Raw genomic sequence first — 24,046 nt, forward strand, 5'->3', positions numbered from 1 at the left:
GCAACGCCACCGGCGAAGCAACCCACGGTCTTCCACCCCGACCCTCGTCAGCCCGTGCGCGGGAACCGGTCTGTATGTGGGATCCGAACCCTCGGTGGGCGCGCTGCCGCATCCCCAAGCGGCGCACTGTAGCAGTGCGCCACCGGGCCGGCCCCAAACATCTACTTTCTAAAGCGACTGTGCCCTAAGGTCTCCTAAGGTGCAGGTAGTGGTTTGCTCTCCTCCTCAGATCTCATTATTTGATGTCTCTGACTTTATTTTCTGTTGTCGGACTCTCTGTTCCTCATTGTGATCACTGCTTCTAATCTGCTCCTATTGTTCCGGTCCTGCTAGCTTTCACCCTTCCCTGTCCTTTGGTTTCTCTGAGCTTCTCCCCTACTGGACTGAAAGCTCCTCAAGGAAAGGAAGATGTTCTTGTTTGAATAATTTTTTTCATCCCCAGAATTTAGCACAGTGCTTAGACATTCATGCTTATTCAAGAGAAGAGAAATCTGAACTTTCTCAGTGAAAGGTTATTTTTGACAGGTTTCACACTTTTAAACCGTGTGTCCTGAGTAAGTAGGTCACCTTCTCTTTGCCTGAGTTTCCTCATCAGTAAAATGGAAATAAAAATAGTACCTCCCTCACAGTATTGTTGTGGGGATTAAATAAGTTAGCACAGGGTTTTTGTTGTTGTTGTTGTTGTTGTTTTCTCCCTATGGCCAGTATTCAAGTTTTGCTGGTTCTTCCTTCCTGGCAGTTTTTAATAAACCCACCGCTTCGTACCTGCATGGTCACTAGCATAGTCACTCCACTCTTTGTATCTTGGGCCTCTTTAAGCCTCTTCTGGGATTTCCCCATCATTGTATGCTGTCCTTCTTTTCCGAGGTCATTTTTATCAGATCTATTACCGTATCAAATGCTGAAGTTACCACAGATTGAGAATCCCTAATCTGAAATTCAATGTCTGAAATGCTCCAAAATACAAAAATTTTGAATTTTCTACAAGTAGAAAATTCTACACCTGACCTTCCATAACAGGTCATAGTCAAAACGCAGGTGCACAACGCACAGTTTATTCAGCTTCCCCAAGAGAAAAAAGAACCTCTCAGCCCGTTTCTGCTGTGATATATCTTTTGCATGCATAGCCAGATTCCCCCAGGCAAGAATGCCCACAGAGGGTAATAAAACATCATGTGTGGGGGGGCCTGGTACACCTACTGATGGTTCCCCACAATGCCCCACATGGGGCCACAACCTACATGCATTACTCATTGTGTTTTTTGCTTCTTCTCTGCTCTGTGTTGTAAAGATAATGTTGAAAATGTCAAAAAGGCCTGAAGATACCCCTATAGATAGGAGTGATAAGAAAAAGAGGAAGCATTTATATTTATCCAAAGCACAGAAAGTCAAGCTGTTGGAGAAATGGACAATGGTGTAATTTTGAAACATCTTACAGAAGAGTGTGGTGTTAGAATGACCATTGCAAATGATCTGAAACAACAGAAATGCAAACTGTTGAAGTTCTGTGCTGAAAGTGATGAACACCAGTTAGTGAAAAATAGAAAAACACTGCACAGAGCTAAAAATGAAGATCTCAATTGTGTATTGAAAGAGTGGATCCATCAGCATCCCAGTGAACACACGCCACTTAATGATCTGCTGGTCATAAAACAAGCAATGATCTATCACGATGAACTGAAAATTGAAGAGAACTGTGAATGTGCAACAGGCTGGTTGCAGAAATTTAAGAAAAGACATAGCATTAACTGCAAGATTTTGTTATTCCATGACAAATGTTCTGCTCATCCTCCAGCTGAAATTCTCATCAAAAATAATGTTTATGCCATGTACTTCCCCCCAAATGTGACTTCCTTAACCCAGCTGTGTGACCAAGATATCCTTAGATCAATAAAGAGTAATATAAAAACACTTTCTTGAACAGCATGCCAGTAGCAGTAAACAAAGGCATGGGTGTGGAAGGTTTTCAAAAGGAGTTTAGCTTGAAGGATGTCGTATATGCTGTTGCCAACACTTGGAACACAGTGACTAGAGACAGTTGTGCATGCCTGGCACAACCTCTGGTTGGCAACCAGGTTCAGTGATGCTGATAAGGTGATGACTTTGAAGCATTTCATATGTCAAATGAGAAAAAAAAAAGATGTCTGACCTCCTAACATATGCAAAAATATACCTTCAGAGTCTGTCTGTGTTTTAGTTCATTTTTTGTTGCTTATAACAAAATACCTGAAACTGGGTGATTTATAAACAAAACAAAATTTATTTATTTATTTTTTCCTTTTTGTCTCTTTTTTCGTGTCTGGCAACGGATCGCAACCCTCAGTGTCGCGCCCGTACTGGACCGGGACCGGCAACGGGATCGCAACCCTCAGTGTTGCACCCGCACCTCGCTCAGCCAGTGAGCAGGAACCGGTCTGTATGTGGGATCCGAACCCTCGGTGGGAGTGCCGCCGCGCTCCCAAGCGGCGCACTGTAGCAGTGCGCCACTGGGCTGGCCCCCAACAAAACAAAATTTATTGCTTACAGTTTCTGAGGCTGGGAAGTCCAAAGTCCACCTGGTGGTGGCAACAGTGACCCAGAAGTCTCACATTGCTAGATGGTGGAAGCAGAGAGAGAGCAAAGAACAAGAGAGCAAGACAGACTCTCCTCTCCCTTTAAAGCCCTCAGAACCACGCCCCTGACCACCATTTTTAATCCATTCTCTACTGCACAGTCCTACAGTCCAATCACCTCTTCAAGGCTCCACCTTTCAATTACCATAATAGTATTTCCCACCCTCTTAACAGTCACATTGGGGGCCAACTTTCTAATGCATAAAACTTGGGGGACACAATTCAAGCTTCAGTGAGTTTTGGGGGAACATAATTCAATCCACTACAGTCTGTAAGCTGGAAGAAGTGGATATTGAAGAAGTTTTTAACATTGAAAATGAGGCTCCATTGTTCATTCATTGACTGATGGTGAATTAGCCAAAATGGTTCTGAATCAGGTAATTGGGATAATAGTGGCAATGAAGATGACACTAATAACAATGCAGGATTGCCTGTGGACAACATAGTGAAAACGTATGATGGGCTTATTGAAGTACTAGAACAGCGTGCATTTATAACAGAATAAGAAATCATGTCAGTCTATAAAGTCCAAGGGGGACTTCTAAGACAAAAACCATTGTTAATGAGGCAGATGACTCTGGAGGAAATGTTTTAAAAAGCCATCCAGCAGAATTCTTCTTCATCCCTAGAGGACCAACTTCAGGTCCCTCAACTGCTTCTAACATTTCTTCTCACCTAAAAAAATAAAATAGAGTGAACAGTAACCTTTTCATCAAACACAGCGTCATAGGTGGAGACTGAAAGCCCACTGCTGCTTGTCATTGCTCTTGTTTAACAGCTGATAGAGGGATGCTACTGTGCTGCTTGCTTAGATATCCTGAACACATGATTTTTTCACTGTATGTCATTTTTTTACTGTTAAGTACTTATACGTGAATAAGTGTAAGAAAATGAGTGCTTATGGGTAGCATATAAATTCAGAGTCAGGAATAATACTGACACCAAACAACCATAGATTGTCCACATGGGTGGCTGAGATAGTGACACCTTTGCTTTCTGATGGTTCAGTGTACACAAACTTTGTTTTCAGCACCGCACTCTCCCGAGTAAGCAATGGGTCAGCCCTCTCACAAACTTTGTTTTATGCACAAAATTATTTAAAACATCGTTTAAAATTACCTTCACCCTATGTGTATAAGGTGTATATAAAACATAAATAAATTTTGTGTTTAGACTTGGGTCCTATCCCTAAGATATTGAATTATGTTGTGCAAATATTCCAAAATCCAAAAAAATGTGAAATCCGAAACACTTCTGGTTCCAAGCATTTTGGATAAGGGATATTCAACCTGCAAATGTAAAATGCTTAGAGCAGTGCCTAGCACATAGTAAACAGTCAACAAATGTTAGCTGTCATTGTTATTATTGTTGTACTAAACAGTTGCAAGGAGCCAAAACCCACTCAAACTTGCAAGGATGAAAAGGAATCCCCCAGAATCCAATGCAGGAGTGCCACCAGTCCTCAAGGTGATAGGAGTGGGAGTAAAGGTGGTAACTGTTGGGTCTGTCTCTGTCCCTCTCTCTTTTTCTCTCTCCTCATGCGTGATATCTTGTTCACAATTGCTTTGTTATCTTCCTTGTTTTTTTTTTGTTACTGTCTCACCCATAACTGGAGCTTATGTCTGACTTTGGTTTGCTATGGGACCAGATCTGACCCCAATTCCAAAACCACCTTTCCATTCAAAAGCCCAACAACAATCAAGTACAATCTCTGTGGCTCTTAGTGCATATTCATGAGAGATGATTTATTTTCACAGACCAGCCAAAACATTGGCTGGCTGTGAGGTAGGTGTCTCTCATTAATCTACTCAGCTGTGGCCCTGGGGAAGACTTGGCCTTCTGCCCCCTTGATAAGAAAAGGACAGGCTACTGGACTGAATGACCATACAGACCGACTGTACATATCATCCCTCAGTCAAAGCTCGCCTTTCCCTTTGTACTCACACGGACCATTCAGCACATCAGTTTTAATCTTTGGTTCTTCTGCTATTCTTAGCTTTTTAAAAAATCTTGTTTTTCTTACAGCTCAGTCTGGTTCTTAATCCTAAATCTTTTGGGCAATCCTTTGGGGTTGGAAGTTATTTTGTATACTTGTGAATATCAAAAAGCTGATCATCAGACAGCCCTGGTTTGTCTTATTGTGATATTCAACATTGATATTTTTCTACAATATTTTGAAGCACTCCCATCTTTATCTTATTTGATCCGTGTCACTTTGCTCTATGGATAAATCCCTCCTTTTCTGGCCTTTTTTGCTATCTTCTCATCCTTTGTAATACCTTCAATATTGATATTCTCCAGGATTCCTCATCTACTCCTTTTTTCCACTCTCCATAGTTTTAGCTACCACTCAAATTTGTATACCAGCTTGGACGCCCCCCTCCTGAGTCCAGAACTGTGCATCAGTTGCTTATTGGAGTTCTCTGCCCTGCCACCCTGAAGGCCCCTCAAGTTCGATATGTTCCCAACTCCCAAACCTCCTCACCCTCTGTTCCCTGTGCTGATTAATGTTAACTATATTCCCAGATAATTGCCCAAGTCTGGGAATCATCTTAACATCCTTCTGCCTTATTCCCAATACCGAGAGAATCTGTTAGGCGTATCCACTCTATTTCTTATATATCTCTTGAATCTGATGAATATCATTACCATACACCATGTAAAGGAAAATCCCTGACTTCTTAAGCAAGAGACTCTCGTTGGGTGACCAGCCACCAGATTATTGTTTTTGAATGTTTGACTTAAACTCCCCTTCATGTCAAACACTCCTAGGAGAGGCGATGAATTTGCTTCCTGTTTGTCTGCTTACCTTCTTGATCCTTCCTTAGGCTTCACTGAAATCAACATGTCTAATATTCTTTCTAAAGCTTTTTCTTATAAAGAACACTCTTCTCATAATAAGCATTTGCTAAAACTATTTGTGAAATGTAGTATAAGTTCTGTCTATACCATACTTTTTTTTTTCCTTTTTGTCTTTTTTACTGACGGGTAAGGGGATCGCAACCCTCGGTGTTGCGCCCGCTCAGCCAGTGAGCGGGAACCGGTCTCCACATGGGATCTGAACCCTCAGCGGGAGCGCCGCCACGCTCCCAAGCGGCACACTCTCCAGTGCGCCACCAGGCGAGCCCTCATACTTTTGTATTCAGACCGGTATTCATGAGTATTAGGTTGATTGCCCATGAGTTTATTACACATATTTCAAGTTTTATTGTTTTTCTGTCTATTTTATATCCTTCTTTCCATCTGCTTATCTCTGGAGTCTTTTAGATATTTACAACATATGCTTCTACATTTCTGTTACTCAGATCATCTTGATCCCTATGATAACAATTTCTTAAAACATTTTTGTTTTTTATGTAATAAAACCCCTGCTCCCCACATACCCTCTATTTACCCATACCTTAGCTGTTTTTGTTTCTTCCCCCGAATTTTGAGTAACTACACAAGTCTTTCAGAAATGGATATTGTCCCTTAGTCACAATTAAATACCTTCTCACTTTTTTTTCTTGAATATATTCATTCATTTCAGCAAATACTCATTGAGCACCAGCTATGTGCCTGGAATTGTTTCAGTGCTGGAGATATAGCAGTGAACAGAAACCTCTGCCCTCAAAGAACTTACCTCCTAGTGGATCAACAGATAAACAAACTGCACGCACAAACTACAGACACACGTGCACACACACACGATCTACCCAGAACAAGTCCTGTCTCCATTTCAAACAAGACCTTTTCCCCATCCTTTTGGAATAGGACATCCAACTGGAATAGATTTCTTTGAACATCGAACTCCTTGAGTTTTTTTTATCTTTATCACTCGTGAAATTTATCGAATGCTGCCTGGTATTGTGATTATTTTCCACATACCAAAATCTTCCTGCTTAAATTGAAACGTGAAGTCATGAATCTGGGCTGGGTTCATGTCTTGTATTTCTCCCACCAGCCTTGCCCTATAATTTATATATTTAAATAGTTGATGGTATCAAAAAGGAGCAAGTGATCAAACTTTGAAAATGTCAGTATGCAATTAGGAGCCAGCCAAATATTCTATCTACTTACCTGCTGTCCTATTCATCCACCTGTGAATATAGAAACGTGTCCTTAGAGTTGTGGATCCCACAGTAAACCCATTTTCTGAGTTAGTTTTGCTAAAGTCTCTGTAGGATTGGTAAAAGTTCTGTTGTCTTTAATCATAAACTGATGTTCTTTCTGAGGAATAATTTTGCAGGAGTTAATTTTGTAGTTTCCAAGAGTTTCTTTCCATATTAATTTAGAAATAAAATTCATTTAAGTATTGAAGCCCTTATTAATGCAACTTGGCAGTCTTTGTGGGAAAGAAATCCAAAAGAAATGCTTCTATATATAGCAGCAGGAAACTACAGTTCAGGAGTTCCAGTACATTTTCTCTTTTTAATCACTCAGTAAGATTGCCCTCCCCTGAAGGTATACTAGATATTATCTCCTGCATGCCAGATGATTCTTTCCTCTTACTTCAGGCAGCACACTCAGTGAGAAATACTCCTGCTTCTGTCTTGTAGGGGGCTCTGAGTAATCAGAGGAATTGAGATTTTCATTCTTACAAAGCCACCTTGCAATTTTAGAAAACAGGTGAACACATATATGCTTTCTGCAGTTCTATTTGACCTTTCTAGTGTTGGTTTCTGATTTACTAAAATCTTAACTATGTATGTGAAGATGTCCAATTTATTTGTTTTGCAAAAAAGGGAAGGGACTAAGATGATATATCTGGGGAATATTAATTTTTGCTCAGAGATTTTATCATAATATATGGTTGGTGCATTTAATAATACATGATTAGACTGTCTTTTACTTAGCTGTAGTGAATATAATAGTTAATTAGAAAATGTAAAATTTTTAGTACTTGTTACCATTAACAGAACTTTTTAATTCTCAAATAGCAGTTGACAGAATTTTTTTTCTCTTAAAATAAAAAGAAAATTTATATGGACTTCAATAGATTTCTCCCTCCTGCCCTGTGCTTCAGGTAATACTTTAAGATAAATAATTTCTGCTCCTAATTTACTGCTGGGCTGGCCAGTTAGCTCAGTTGGTTAGAGCATGGTGTTGTAACACCAGGGTCAGGAGTTCGGATCCCCATACCAGCCGACCACCAAAAAAAATCCAAAACTGAACACCTAATTTGCTGCCAGTACAGAAGATGCTAGAAGATGCTCAATACTTCTCAGTGCATAACTTAGGTTATTCACCTGCCTGCCCTGGCCTAGCTCCATTTTCTTAGCTGTCTTGGCCCTGTGACAAATTTGTTGTTTTAAGCTCCTTGTTCTCAATAAGGTAACAAAGTAAGAGCTACAATAAAAGCTGCTGTTTAATCTAATACTGTCAGCCCCTGTTATAATAAACAAGGTGTGTAAGAAAATCTGCCCTCAAAAAGTAGACAAATGTCACAGAAATCATCATATATGAAGGAAGAGGAATCTGGTAGATATTTAGGTAAAGCGACAATTCTTTTTAATCATAAACTGAAGTGTTTATTTACATAACTAGTGACAAAATTCTGTTGGAAAAATTGAAATGTAGATCTAAGATCAATCAGAACGTGCTGGCTGAACTAGAAGTAGTATTGCCTGTGAGTCAGGAACTAGAAGCAGAATTGTCCCCCTTGAAACTCCACCACTTGGTCGCACCCCAGGCCTGTTCTGGAGACTTCTGCCATCATGCTAAAGAGCTGGGTAACTAGGCTTTGGGCAGGGGAACAGGCCTGCAGTTGCCCCTAGGGCTGCAGAGCAGCCTCCCAGCCGCCCAGTGGAGTCCATCAACTGCCTGCACTCCTGGGAACTTACGGTCTCATTTCATTCATTCTTAGACCTGCTGCCCAGGATTATTTGGGCCATGGGTGGCTGCCTCTTGATCTGCCTCTGTGTGACTGTAGATAAGCCAACAACCTGCCTAGTTCAAAAAGAAAAAGGCATCTTTAAGAGTATTATTTATTAGACTTGTACCTTGCTAATTATTAAGGAAAAAAAAGCTAAATCTAAAAAATGTGAAAAGGGACAGGTTGAGTCCTGGCCCAGCTGTGAAGTGAGAAAGCCATGACTCTCCCGATCCTTTACATTTCTGTGAATTCCTTGCAAAGCCGCTCTAGCAAAGGGGGAGGAAATCCTCTCCACTTCCTCCCAGAGGCTCGTGTGGCTTCACTGTCTCTTCTTCCAGTGCTGGCTCTCAGCTAGTGGTGATCCTTTAGGAAAAGCCTGATAAAGTAAGCCTTGCTGATGCAAATGACAGTAAGACATTATATATTAGCCCAGAGGTATTTTCACACATGAAAATGGTTACAACCTGTGATACTGAAGATGTTCAAGTTTGCAGCAAGCTGTTTGGGGGAGGGGTGCAGAGTAGGAAGTGGACTATATCTCATCATATCATATCAGCAAGGGGCATGGGGTTAGCCACAGGAAGTGACTAAAGAGCCACCTGTTGCATCTATAGTGCTAAAATATAATGTGTGCAAAAGCAAAGTCATAACTCTCATGCATATATAAAATAAATACATGGCAAAGTTTGTTTCATTTTATTTTTTTTAATTAACGTACTGTAAAATTGGCTTTTGTGTACAATTCTATGAATTTTAACAGAAGTGGAGGTTTTTGTAGACATCCTCACAATCAGGATACAAAACAGTTCCATCACCCCAGAAACCCTAACCCCTGGTATTTTCTGATCTCTTCTCTGTTACTGTAGTGTTTGAGAATGCTATGTGAATAGGATCAAACAGGATGTAACCTTTGAGACTGGCTTTTGTCACTTAGCATAGTGCCTCTGAGGTTCTTCCAAATTGTCTTGTGTATCAATAGTTTATTCGTTTCTATTCCTGAGTAGTATTTCATTGCATGGATGTACCACAGCACATCCATTCATCTGTTGAAGGACATTTGAGTTGTTTGTAGTTTTTGATGATTATGTATAGAGCTGCTATAAACTTTCATGAATTAAGTTTTAATATCTCTAGGGTAAATACCTGGGAGTAGGATTTCTAGATCATATAATAACTGTATGTTTAACTTTATAAGACACTACCAAACTTTTCCAGGGTAGCGATAGCATTTTGTATTTTCATTAGCAATGTATGATAATTCCAGGAGCTCCACATTCTTGCTTGCACTTGGTGTTGTCCAGTTGGTTTTTTTTCCCATTCTAATATGTAAATAGTGGTATTTCATCATGATTTTAATTTTAATTTTCTAGTAGCTGATAATGTTGAACATTTTTCATGTGCTTATTTCATAAAGTGTCTGTTCAAGTCTTTGCCTGTTATTTATTTATTTTATTGAAATGTAATTGTACGTATCTGTGGGGTAAAGTGTTGAATATCAATACCTGTGTGCAATATGTGATGGCTCAAATCAGGATAATTAGTATATTCAGCCTCACACGTTGCAATCATTTTTTGGTTTTGCCCACATTTTAAAAGTGGGCTGTTTGTTTTCTTACTGCTTAGTCTTGTTAGTTCTTTATAAATCTTGAATATGAGTCCTTTGTTGGATAAGTGATTTGCACATATTTTCTCCCTTGTCTTTTTATTCTCTTAGTGGTATCTTTCTCACAGCAAGTTTTTAATTTTGATGAAATCCTATTTACCAAATTTTTCTCCTATAGATTGTATTTTTTGTTTCATGTCTAAAAACTTTTCACCTAACCTCAGATCAAGAAGATTTCCTTTGTTTTCTTCTAAAAATTGGATAATTTTAGGTTTTATATTTAGATTTATTTTATATATTTTGAATTAATTTTTGCATAGGGTGTAAGGTTGAAGTTCAGTTTGCATATGGATGTCCAATTGTTCCAGTAACATTTGCTGAAAAGCAACCTTTTCTCCCTTGAATTGTCTTTGCATCTTTGTCAAAAATCACTTGGTGACTCCCTGCAGGTCAAGATGCATAGACTAGTTTTTCTCAGCTCCTCCCTGCTAAATACAGCAATTAATCCTGGAAATAAATGCAAGAGGCATCCAAAGGAGAACGCCAAAAGTGGTAAGAAAGTGAATTGGGGACCCTAGGACTGGGGGAACAACACAGCAGCAAGATATCTTATGTCTCCTCGCCAACAGAAGACAACAGAGAGCAACTAGTAGCCCCTCTGACAGTACCAGGCAAGCCCAGTGCCACTGGCAAGTGTATTGATGAAAGCTCCACTAACACTAAGTGGCTTGGGTCAGCAAACTGTTCCGCCTGCCAGAGATTCCTCTTTCCCACTCTCACCCTACCTCTGCCAAGAGATATCAAGCAGCTTGGCAGCAGTAGCAAGAAGGACCTGCCACAGCAAGTGTCCCTGCGGGCCTGAGACTCGCTTTTCCCACTCAGAGATACTGAGGCAGCCAGGAGGCACCAGAAAAAGGTACCCTGCCTAGCCCAGGAAGGGGCCCCATCCAAGAAGCTGCTTTGTCCCAATGGGCCTGACACTGCTCTTTCCCAGTGGGAGACAGTTATTGGGCAGGTGGGTGGAACCAGCAAGAGGGACCTAAGCACAATATGCAGCCTGGCACAAAGCTCCTTTGTCTCCATGGACCAGAGACTACCTTCCCCCATCAAGAGACATAGAGTTGGGGGATAATAGTAGGGAGGAATCCTGCCACAGGTGTCCTGCCCAAAAGTGCTATCCATCTTACACAGGCTGGCAGCAGCCAGCCACAAGCCCTGTCTAGAGAAGCCTCTTGGTCCCTGAAGGCTTGAGACACCCATCCCTTGCAAAAAGAGATCCTGAACAGGAAATCCCCTCTGTCCCTTCAGACAACACCAGGAACTAATGGAGTCCCAGCAGCACCAGTTAAACCAAGCAGACACCTCCCTCCCCCACAAAAAAACTTATATACACACTGAAGCCTCTGAAATTTAATCTGTTGTTGGAATCACAGCCCACAAAAGTAGGCCAGGGCCTACATGCTGAACATAAACCAGGAGACTGCTTGCTAAAATAAATAGACCCAGAGTTTGCTAACATAATAAAAATGTCCACAATATGATTTAAAAAAAATACCCATCATACTGAGAACCAAGAAAATCACAACATGAATGAGAAAAGGCAATCAGCTGCTGCCAACATTGAGATAAATCAGATATTGAAATTATGTGACAAGGATTTTAAAATAACCATCATAAAAGAGCTTTGATAATCAAATACAAATTTTCTTGAAATAACTGAAAAAAATAGAAAATCTCAGCCAAAAAAGTTATAAAAAAGAGCCAAATAGAAATTATAGAACCAAAAAATAATTGACTGAAATAAAAAACTCACTGTATGGACTCAATAGTGGGGCAGAGATGATAGATGGTAAAATCAATGAACCTGAGGAAGGAGGAGTAGAATTCGTCCAGTCTATTAATGGAGGGAAAAGTAACTGAAAAAAATGAATAAAGCTTCAGGGACCTATGGGACAATAACAAAAGATCCAGTATTCGTATAATTGCAGTTATAGGAGAAGGGAAAAGGAGACTGAAAGAGTGTTTGAATAAATAATGGCGGAAAACTCCCCAAATCTGGCACAAGATATAAACCTTTTTATTCAAGAAGAGGAAAAAACAACAAATAGGATAAACCCAAAAAATCAATGGCAAGACACGTCATAATTACAATTCTGAAATCTAAAGACAAAAAACTACTGAAAGCAGCCAGAGAGAAACTATGCATTTCCTATGGGGGAACCCCAATTCAAATGACAGTGGATTTCTCATCTGAAACCATGGAAGCCAGATGGAAGTGACACATTTTTCAAGTGCTGAAAGAAAAGAACTGTCAACCATGAATATCTGGTGAAAGTATCCTTCGGTAATGAAGGGAGGAGATAAAGACATTCTCAGGTGAAGGAAAAGTAAAAGAACTTATAGTTAGCAGACCTACACTAACAGATTGGCTAAAGGATGTTCTTCAAACAGAAAGGAAATGATGAAAGAATCTGAAAAGATTAGGAAGAAAAAAGGAACAACAAAAAAGGAAAAAATATAGGTGCATACAATAGACTTTTATAGTTAGCAGACCTACACTAACAGATTGGCTAAAGGATGTTCTTCAAACAGAAAGGAAATGATGAAAGAATCTGGAAAGATTAGGAAGAAAAAAGGAACAACAAAAAAGGAAAAAATATAGGTGCATACAATAGACTATTCATTTATTTTCCTTATGAGTTTTGTAAATCATATTTTATGATAGAAAAATTTTAATGACATCTGATACTCAAGATGACATCTGTTACTAAAGACAATGATATTTAAAAGTGGAGAAAGTAAAGGAACCTGAATGGAGGTAAGATTTCCACACTTCATTAAAGTGGTAGAATGTGGATACCAGCACACTGTGGTAAGCCATACATGTATATTATAATACCTACTGTAACCACTATAAAACCTATGTAAAGAGCTACACTCAAAAACAGTATAAATAAATCAAGATGAAACCCTAGAAGAATGTTCAAGTAACCCACAAGAAGGCAAGAAAAGAAGAGCAGAGGAATAAGAACCAATCAAAAGACAGAGATTGGCAGAGTGAATAACAAGTTATTATCCAATTATATGCTCTTTAAATTAAGAAACTCACTTCAAATTCATTGACAAAGGTAGGTTGAAAGTAAAAGAATGGACAAGATACCATGTAAACATTAAAAGCAGGAGTGGCTTTAAAAATACATTTTTTAAAAAAGCAGGAGTGGCTTTAAAAATACATTACAAAATAGACTACAGTGCAAAGAAACTTACTAGAGACAAAGAGGGATATTACATAATAATAAAGATGTGGAAGACATACGATCTAATGTGTATGCACCAAATAACAGAGCCTCAAAATAAATGAGGCAAAAAAACCTGATAGAGCTGAAAGGAGAAATAGACGAATCCACAGTTATGAGTGGGGACTTCAACATAACTCTCAGCAACTGGCAGAATTTCTAGGCAGAAACTCAGCAAGGATATAGAAGACTTGAGCAACATAGTCAACCAGCAGAATATAACTGACATATTTAGAACACTCCAACAACAACAGCAAATACATTCTTTTTTAAAAGTGCATGTGGAAATTCACAAATATCCTGGGCCATGTAACAAACCTCAACAAATTTTAAATCATTGAAATTACGTGGAGTATGTTCTCTGACCATAACAGAATCAAGCTAGAAATTAATAACAAAAATACAACAAGAAAATCTCTAAATATATGAAAACTGAATGACACACTTTTAAATAATCCATGGGACAAAGAGGACATCTCAAAGAATATTAAAAGATACATAGAACTGAATGAAAATGAAAATTCAACATATCAAGAATTGTGGGGCATAGCTAAAGCAGTGTTGAGAGGGATCTCTATTGCACTAAATGCTTACATTGGAAACAAAAAGGTCTCAGATCAATAATCCAAGCCTGTACCTTGAGAAACAGAAAAAGAAGAGCAAAATAAACCCAACACAAACAGAAGGAAGGAAATAATAAACATCAGAAGTCAATAATGAAATTGAAAACAAAGGAAATCAGTGAACTAAAAAGCTGATTATTTAAGAAGGTTAATAATGCCAATAAACCTCTAGAAAGGCTGACAACTAATAAAACAGAGAAGACAAATTACCAATATCAGGATCAAAAGAAGGTATTATCACTACAAACCCCGCACACATTAAAGGATAAAAAGGAATGCTACAAGCACCTTAGTTCAGCACCTTAGATGCAATAGACAATTTCATCAAAAAACTACAAACTACCCAAACTCACCAAAGATGAAATAGGTAACCTGGATAGTCCTGTAATTATTAAATAAATTGAATTCATTTAAAAAAAAAAAAAAACTTTCCTAAAAAGAAATCTCCTGACCCAGATATTTTCATTGGTGAATTTTACCAAACATTTAAAGAATTAACACCAATTTTACACTCTTTTTCAAACTTTCCTAAAAAGAAATCTCCTGACCCAGAAATTTTCATTGGTGAATTTTACCAAACATTTAAAGAATTAACACCAATTTTACACTCTTTTTCATAAAAGAGAAAAAGAGGATACATCCCAACTCATGTTATGAGACCAGCATTACTCTAATGCTAATACCAGACAAGAACATTACAAGAAAATTATAGATCAACAGCCATCATAAACATAGATGCAAAAATCCTTTATTAAAAAAAAGCAGATCAAATTTAGCAATATATAAAAAGAATATTTTATCCAAGCAAGAGGGCTTCCTCCTAGGAATGCAAGGCTGGTTCATATTTGAAAATCCATCAGTGGAACCCACCATAAAGGAAAAAAACCCACATGATCATACTAATTGATCAAGAAAAGCATTTGACAAAATTCAACATCTATTTATGATTAAAAAAATAAAACCATTTAAAAAAAGGGAATAGAAGGGAACTTCCTCAGCCTTACAAAAGGCATATACAAAATAGATTACAGCATGTTTAATGGTGAAAGACTGCAAAGATATGAGCAAGGCAAGGATATCATCTGTTCTTACCACCCTTACTCAACATCATATTAGAAGTCCTAGACATTGCAATGAGGCAATTTATAAAAGTTAAACAGATTGGAAAGCCAGTGGGGGCAGGGAGGAATTGTCCCTATAAGCAGACAACATGATTGTCAAAATAGACAATCCTTAAGAAATCCACTTAAAAAAAAATATATTCTTAGAATTCTTAGGTACGTTTAACAACACATTAGGATATAAAGTCCACACACGAAAATCAATCATATTTCTATGTACTAGAAATGAACTATTGAAAACCAAAAAATTTTAAAATATTTTTAATAGTTTTAAGAAATGAAATATGAAATAAAGTATAAAAGTGAAACAAAACATGTACAGGACTTGTATATTAAAAACTATAAACACTTATGAAAGAAATCAAAGATTCTCCAAATAAGTGAAGAGACATACCATGTTCAAATTTTTGAAAATGCAACATAGTAAAAATGTAAATTTCCCCCCAATTAAAGATTTGATACGATTCGATCAAAATCCTAGTAGGATTTAGACAAGCTGATTCTAAAACTTTTATGGAATGATAAATAAACTATAATAGCCAAATGAATTTTGAAAAAGAAGAGTAAAGTTGAAAGGATCACTCTACCTGATTTTAAGACTTGCTACAAATCTACAGTAACCAAGACAGTGTGACATTGGTAAAGGGATAGACATAAGAATGAACAGAATAGAGTCCGGAAATAGATTGCACAAATATGGCCAATAAATTTTTAATTGAAATTTTTATGAGATAATTGTAGATTCACATGCTATTGTAAGATATACTATAGAGAGATCTCATGTCCCCCAATTGTAAAAATTTTAAAACTATAGTACAATATCATAAGTAGGATATTGACATTGATACAATGAAATTATTTCATTCAGGTTTCCCACTTCTACTTCTTTGTGTGTCTGTGTGTGTATATTTAGTTCTGTACAATTTTATCACATGTGTAGGTTTCTACCACCACAGTTAAGATGATGATGCCTCATGTCTAATTGCTCCAGCACCATTTTTTGAAAAGGCCATCCTTCGGGCTAGCCCCGTGGCTCACTCGGGAGAGTGCGGCACTGGTAGCGCCGAGGCCGCGGGTTCGGATCCTATATGGGGGTGGCTGGTGCACTCACTGGTTGAGCGTGGTGTAGACAACACCGTGCCAAGGGTTGCGATCCCCTTACCAGTCCAAAAAAAAAAGTCATTCTTTTTTATGGCATAGTAGTATTCTGTTGTATAAATATACCACATTTTCCTTATCCACTTGTCTGATGATGGGCATTTAGGTTGTTCCAACTCTTGGCTATTGTAAACAGAGCTGCAATAAACATGGAAGTACAGGTATCCCTTCGACATGATGATTTCCATTCCTTTCGGTATATACCCAGAAGTGGGATTGCTGGATCATATGGCAGTTCTATCTGTAGTTGTTTGAGGAACCTCCATACCATTTTTCATAATGGCTGCACCGTTTTACAGTCCCACCAACAGTGTAGGAGGATTCCCCTTTCTCTGTATCCTCACCAGCATTTGTTATTCTGTCTTTTTGATAATAACCAGTCTAACTGGAGTGACATGATATCTCAGTGTGGTTTTGATTTGCATTTCCTGGATGCTGAGTGATGTTGAGCATTTTTTCATGTGTCTGTTGGCTATTCATGTATCTTCCTTTGAGAAATGCCTATTCAGTTCTTTTGCCCATTTTTTAATTGGGTTACTTGTTTTTTTATTGTTAAGTTGTTTGAGTTCCTTGTATATTCTGGATATTAATCCTTTGTCAGGTGCATATTGCGCAAATATTTTCTCCCACTCTGTGTTTTTTTGCTCTGTTAATTGTTTCTTTTGCTGTGCTGAAGCTTTTTAGTTTGATATAATCCCATTTGTTTATTTTTTCCTTTTGTTGCCTGTGCTTTTGGGGTCATATTCATAAAGTCTTTGCCCAGTCCTACTTCCTAATGTGTTTCCCCTATGTTTTCTTTCAGGAGATTTATAGTTTCAGGACATATATTTAATTCTTTAATCTGTTTTGAGTTGATTGTGATATATGGTGAGAAGTATGGGTCTAGGTTCCTTCTTCTATATATGGATTTCCAATTTTCCCAGCATCATTTATCAAAGAGGCGGTCTTTTCCTTAGTGTATATTCTTGGTGCCTTTGTTGAAGAGTAGTTGGCTCTAGGAATATGGACTGATTTCTGGGTTCTCTATCATTTTCCTTTGGTCCATGTGTCTGTTTTTATGACATGATCCTATATATGGAGAAGCCTAAAGACTACAAAAAAACTCTTAGAGTTGATGAACAATTTCAGCAAAGTTGCAGGATGCAAAATCAACATACAAAAATCAGTAGCATTTTAATTCTCCAACAATGAACTAGCAGAAAAAGAAATCAAGAAATCTAGCCTATTTACAATAGTCACCAAAAAATTAAAATACTTAGGAATAAAGTTAACCAAGGATATGAAAGATCTCTATGATGAGAACTACAAACCACTGTTGAGAGAAATTAAAGAGGACACAAGAAGATGGTAAGGTATTCCATGCTCTTGGATTGGAAGAATTAACATTGTGAAAATGTCCATACTACCCAAAGTGATCTACAGATTCAATGCAATCCCAATCAAAATTCCAATGACATTCTTCACAGAAATGGAAAAAGCAATCCTAACTTTCACATTGATGGAGTTTGGATGTGTCGTCCCCTCCAAAACTCATGTGGAAATTTGATCTCCAATGTGGCAGTGTTGGAAACTGATTGAGTCATGGGGGCAGATCCCTCATGAATGGATTAATGCTCTCCCTGGAGGAGGGGGGATTAATGAGTGAGTTCTTGCTCTATTAGTTCCCACAAGAGCTCGTTGCTTAAAAAGACCCTGGCACCTTCTTTCTCTCTTTTGCTTCCTCTCTCTTGCTTCCTCTCGCCATGTGATCTGGTTGTACCCACCGGCTGCTGCCACTTTCTGTCATGAGTACAGGCAGCCTGAGGCCCATGCCAGAAGCAGCTGTCCCAGAATCATAAGCCAAATAAACCTCTTTCCTTTATAAATTACCCAGTCTCAGGTATTTCTGTTATAGCAACGCAAAACGGACTAAAACACACACGGAACAACAAAAGACCTCAAATAGCCAAAGCAGTCCTGAGTGAAAAAATAAATAAATAAATAAAGCCAGAGGCATAACACTACCTGACTTCAAATTATACTACAAAGCTATAGTAACCACAAGTGATTTTTGTATGTTGACCTTATATCCTGAGACTTTGATAAACTCACTTTTTAGTTCTAGGAGTTGTTTGGTACATTCCTTGGAATTTTCTACATAGACCATCATGTCATCTGCTTTGTCTTTAGTTGTCAATTTTGGTATGTCTGGGAATGGATTTATTTGGCTTTACCTTATTTGCATTTGCTGAAATTCTTGACTACATAGCTTTATGTCTTTAACCAAATTGAAGAAGCCATCTCAGCCCTTATTTATTCAACATTTTTTTTTCTGTACTGCACCCTTTCTCCTCTTCTTCTGGGACTTTGATGACAGCAGTCTTAGACATATTTTATTGTACCACAGATCCCTGAGAGTCTATCAATTGTTTTTCAATCTTTTATTCTCTATGTTGTTCAGATTGGATAATTTTTATTTTTCTATTTTCAAGTTCACTGTTTTGTTCCTCTGTTATCTCCATTCTGCTATTAAACCCATTCAGGGAGTTGTGTGGATTTTTAAATTTTTGGTTATTGTATTTTTCAGTTTCAAAATTCTATTTTTCTATTTTCTATTTCTTTCTAAGACTTCTAACTCTCCATTCATTTCGAAAGTTTTTGACCTTCTTGGAGCATTATTAAAGTCTTTGTGAGATAAATATCTTTGCTATCTAGGCATTGGTGTCTATTGATTGTCTTTTTCCATATGAGTTGAGATTTTCCTGGTTTTTTGTATGCTTAGTAATTTTAGATTGTAAAATTATGTTATAAATCCTGTGAGTCTTACTTATGAGTCTTAATAGCATTCTAAGAATATTCTTTGTGTGTGTGTGTGTTTTAGCGGGCAATTGATTCAGTTGGGCTCAAGCTTCAAATTCTAACTAGTCTTCTGTGAGTTGTCATTCTAATGTCAGTCCAGTTTTCAGTCTTTGCGGTGCTATTTGGATCAGTCTTTCATGTATGCCAATTGGTGTCCAGTTTGGGATTTGAGTGGTAGTCTGTTCCACAGTTTAGTTCTCAGAGTATATGTATGTGCTGTTTAGGGTCAAACAATGCATGTACAGCTCAAGGTAAGCCTAGGAATTCATAAACATTTTTATGGGCTTGCTTTCCAGAGCTCCTTCCTTTCCATGGTCTCTCTTGCCTTTTCTGGTTCCTTGCGGCTTCCCTTGAGGTCCTCCAGCTAGAAAACTTTATTTACCCTGCTCAGCTGCACTCTTGCTATGACTGTGCCCATATCTACAGCCAATCAGCAGGAGGACTGAATGAGTATAAAGCAGTTTTAGGCTCTTATGGGGTCCTGGTGTCACCATTGCCACCACTGCCACCCCTGTCACATTCCTTAGGGGCTGGAATGCACAAGAATGGAAACGAATAAGAAAAAAAAAATACCAAAAAACCCCAGAGACTTTCCTCCACTCTCTCTTTCCTGTTTCTTAAGAGGGCTCCTTGAGCTCTCTGTCTGGGCCGATGCTTACTTCCAGCTATCAGGCTAGGTATAGTTCACCATGGGGAATAACGAATAAGAAAAAAAAAATACCAAAAAACCCCAGAGACTTTCCTCCACTCTCTCTTTCCTGTTTCTTAAGAGGGCTCCTTGAGTTCTCTGTCTGGGCCGATGCTTACTTCCAGCTATCAGGCTAGGTATAGTTCACCATGGGGAATAGTGGAAGCAAATAAAAGGATAAACTCACCATCAGTTCAGTAATAATTCAGATTTTGGTCTTCTTCTATGATCTTCCTGCTACTATTTACTTTTCAGAGTTCTCGAATAGCTGTTGCATGCATCCTGTTTAGGTTTTATGACTGTGTTCAGTGGGAAAGACAGGGGGAGGTATGCTTACTCCATGTCACCTGGAATGAGAATCCATGTCATCATTTTTGTTCAACTCCTTAATTAACAAGGAAATCAGAAAGATGTTAATACTGGTTCAAAAACGTTTGAGGTGCAAGATATTTATATCCAATTTAACTAAAGAATATTAGAAAAAGATTGCTGAGTTACATACTGAACTGGCTAACATCCTACAGGACAACGAACTGTAACCTTTAGGAGTATCTTTTCCATTGATAGAAATTATTTACATCTCTATTAGACAAAAATCTACATGTTACCTAGTAATTCTCTAAGTCTTGAACTTTTGATTAATAGTAAACAGTATTCTTACTGTTTCCTAAGTAAATTCCATTTTAACTAAGTACAGAACTAAGTACCCTTCCCTCGATAAGCCTTGCATGAGTCTTTGCTCCTGTATGACATGGAAGTAGTGTGCCATTTTATTTTGTGTTTTTGCTTTATTTTCATGTTTAGTATAATTTTTCTTAACAACAGTGATCCAGATTCTTCTTGCAGAAGGTCTCAACTGAAGCAAGAGATGATATAAGATTGGCTTAGACTCTCTAAGGAGGCAATCTAATTATTCCCAACTCAATACATATTTATTACATATACTTATTATGTATTATGTGCCAGGCCTCTTGCTAGGCGATTGGGCAGAAATCCAATATCTAATGTTCATAAGATATATCAATCATATAGTGTTCTCTTGACAATTAGTTTCTCCTGCATAATATAGACTCTGTAAAACCCTATCATTGTCATTGAAAATGAAAATTTCAAAATTATGTATGGTATGGTTGTTGAGGTATAAAATACCTTATTTCTGTGATGCTCTTCAGATGAACTCACAGCACAGTTAGTGTTTGTTCATTTAGTTAGCAGAATATGTGATTTTGATTTCTTTTGTTTACTCCCAAAGGAAAGGCAGAGGAAAAAAAGAAGAGGAAAAAGTGAAAGAGGAGGAAGAGGTTATGATTGTACCAAAATTGGTTGGCGAAGGAAGCTCTGACAAAGAATGGTGCTGTCCCTCTGACCCTGATTTCTGTGTTTATGTGTCTGAAGTAACCAAATCAATACTGCCCATAATCAGTATTAGAGAACAGATTGAGGTTCTTGCAAAGTAAGTTGTCTATATATACATATACACTTTTAACTTCTGAAAAATTTTTATTATAGTGGTTTGCATATTTCAGCCAATTCTCAGATAAAAATGCACCATAATAAAATTGAACTTTATAACACCCTAGCTCTGACTCTGAAGGAGAAACACAGTGAATTGAAAAAGTTCTCAATGTCTATATCAGGTCATAGTTTCACCAAGAATCAGAGGTAGGAGCTGGAAATTGCTTAAAGAAAAATGTCTGTCATTTTCTCCAGCTAAATCATTGAAAGCATCTTTCATTGTGATCCTGAAAAAGTTATGAATGAGTCAAAAATTTGAAAATTAAATTATTCCTTAGGTATATGGGGTGCTCCTAAAAAGGGATTCTACTGTGAATTATTTGTAAATTCACAAATTATTTTCTAGTACAGATAACCATCTGCTATTTTTCTGTTATATGTCTGATATTTTGTATTTTATTTTATTTTATTTTATTTTTTTCTTTTTTTTTTCAAAAGATGACCGGTAAGGGGATCCTAACCCTTGACTTGGTGTTGTCAGCACCACGCTCAGCCAGCGAGCAAACCGGCCATCCCTATATGGGATCCGAACCCGGGGCCTTGGTGTTATCAGCACCGCACTCTACCGAGTGAGCCACAGGCCGGCCCAGTATTTTATATTTAAAGTGGGGTGTGAGCATTCTAAGAGATGGCTGCTTGGACAGGCTCAGGGCGTATAAGCCAGCAAAGTTGCCCTTTTCATTAGAGTGTTTAATCTAACTCCACTAAGGGAAGGCTGAGAATTTAATTGGTAGCTGTAAGGGATTAGTAACCACTAGAAATGGAGGATAGGTTTCGTGATTGACACCACCCAGTAGCTAAGCTGCTGGCTTGTGCAACAGCTGTGGTCTCCATGGGAGCTTGTATCTACTCCAAATAGAAGCAAGCTGCACTCGTCAAACCTGGATGTGACAACTGCAAGTAACACAGCTGCCAGATCATTGACTTCTTGTCAGCCAGTACTGGAAGAGAACATTTTTTGGCTACTGAAGTTTTCCTGATGTCCTTGAGAAGTGATGACTCAAGCAGAACTCGGATTCAGCTCTTGTAAACATTTGTCAGATTCCCTTATGCTTTGTTCCTATCAGAAATACCTTTCATCATTCCCAAGTGAATGTCTTTTTTTTTTTTTTAACTGGAGTCCACAGCAAGCTCGATAGATGGAAATGCAGAGATTTGCCCCCATGGTTCCTTGGCACTCATTAGAATACCCATTGCTGGATGAAACTGCAGGCCAGTTAAGCAGCTTTCTCCCCAGCCCTTTGGGTTTTTTTTTTTTTTTTTTTTTTTTTTAACCATTGTTCTTTGCTTAGTTTCACATACAGTAAGAGGAAATCCTTTCTGTAAAAACTGCAATTTTGCCTTTACTCCAAGAGCATGGTGGCCTTATAGTTCACAGAGGATTTTTGCAGGTGTGTTTACTGACTTCTGCAGTGAGACCTGATATCAGGAGAAACCCACAGGCAAACTATACCACATTCATTGTGCCTTGTCCATGCGTCTGTTACTTTTTTGTTGTTCTTGACTCTTCCTCCTCCTCTAACTTCAGTGTTATGTAATGCCATGTCTTCCTCTAAATTCAATAAATAAATAAATTCTAAAAGAGAAAAATTAAATTATAAAACTTGAAAATATTTGTGAATCTAATGGGAAAATTTTGTTTATCTCTTAGTTTAAATTCCTTGAAAGAACCATATGTTGTTAGTACAATGCCTTAGATTTCAGCTTAAAACATTTAAAAATACTTTTCAAGAGTAAGATAAAATTTTAAAACTGCATTAATATTTAGTGGGATATTGATTTGTATATTGTCATTCATATTGGAAAAATTAGCAATTAGCATTCTTTTTTTCTTCTCCTTGAAATTGCTAGAATTTCAGTTTACACAAGATGGTTTGAATACAGTAAGCATAATTTTAACCTGCTTATTGTAAGTACATTTTTTAAAGTAAAGCAAACAATAAAAAACAAAGGAAATGTAGTTTTTATATGTATAATTGTATGTATAAAATTATACTCAAAACATTCAAAATTAGATATTAAAGTTGATCTCAATGTAATTGACACAGGTATGTGGCAGAAAAAATGGGTGGTGAGATTTCAAAAGAGAAGCTACATGATTTCAGCTGGCAACTTCACATAAGTGAACTAAAATTTCAACTTAAGTCCAATGTCGTACCAATTGGATATATCAAAAAAGGAACCTTCTACCATCGAGCTTTGCTTTTCAAGGTATTTAAGATATTTTGTCTCATTTGCCATAAGGTAAAAATGTTTTGTGTTTATCATATTGGAGTGAGTCAGTGCTAACATTTAACTGGATAATATTAATCCTAGTATTTACATTTACTTGTATTTGACATAGATGTGTACCTATGTATGTGTACATACACCTGTGTACATACACACATGCCTGATATATAATAACTAGACTGTTGGAAGCATATTTATTCAGCACTTATCTAACACCTATATAGGCCACATCCTCTGCCAGGGCCTGGGAGTACAGAGACACTAAAGTGCCAGTCCTTGCACTCTGGGGTACCTAAGCCAGACTTATGGGTTCCAAGGTGATGTCAGAGAAGGTTTCAGAGGAGGAAGGGATACTAATCCAAGTATTAGATCCTCTGCCAGGGCCTGGGAGTACAGAGACACTAAAGTGCCAGTCCTTGCACTCTGGGGTACCTAAGCCAGACTTACGGGTTCCAAGGTGATGTCAGAGAAGGTTTCAGAGGAGGAAGGGATACTAATCCAAGTAT

The 24,046-nt window shown here is 37.9% G+C and overlaps 1 protein-coding gene across 1 annotated transcript in view; it reads left to right on the forward strand.

Moving 5' to 3' along the window:
• ARMC3 (armadillo repeat containing 3) overlaps nucleotides 1-24,046 on the forward strand; it is a 76,568-nt gene that overhangs the window by 45,432 nt on the left and 7,090 nt on the right. Inside the window, exons 11-12 of the mRNA XM_008587933.1 lie at nucleotides 21,046-21,246; nucleotides 23,357-23,519. Of these exons, the coding sequence (XP_008586155.1) occupies nucleotides 21,046-21,246; nucleotides 23,357-23,519 (364 nt within the window). The remainder of the gene's footprint in view (nucleotides 1-21,045; nucleotides 21,247-23,356; nucleotides 23,520-24,046) is intronic.

This window comes from Galeopterus variegatus, unplaced genomic scaffold, assembly GCF_000696425.1.
Source record: "Galeopterus variegatus unplaced genomic scaffold, G_variegatus-3.0.2 Scaffold4601, whole genome shotgun sequence".
Taxonomy (NCBI): Eukaryota; Metazoa; Chordata; class Mammalia; order Dermoptera; family Cynocephalidae; genus Galeopterus; species Galeopterus variegatus.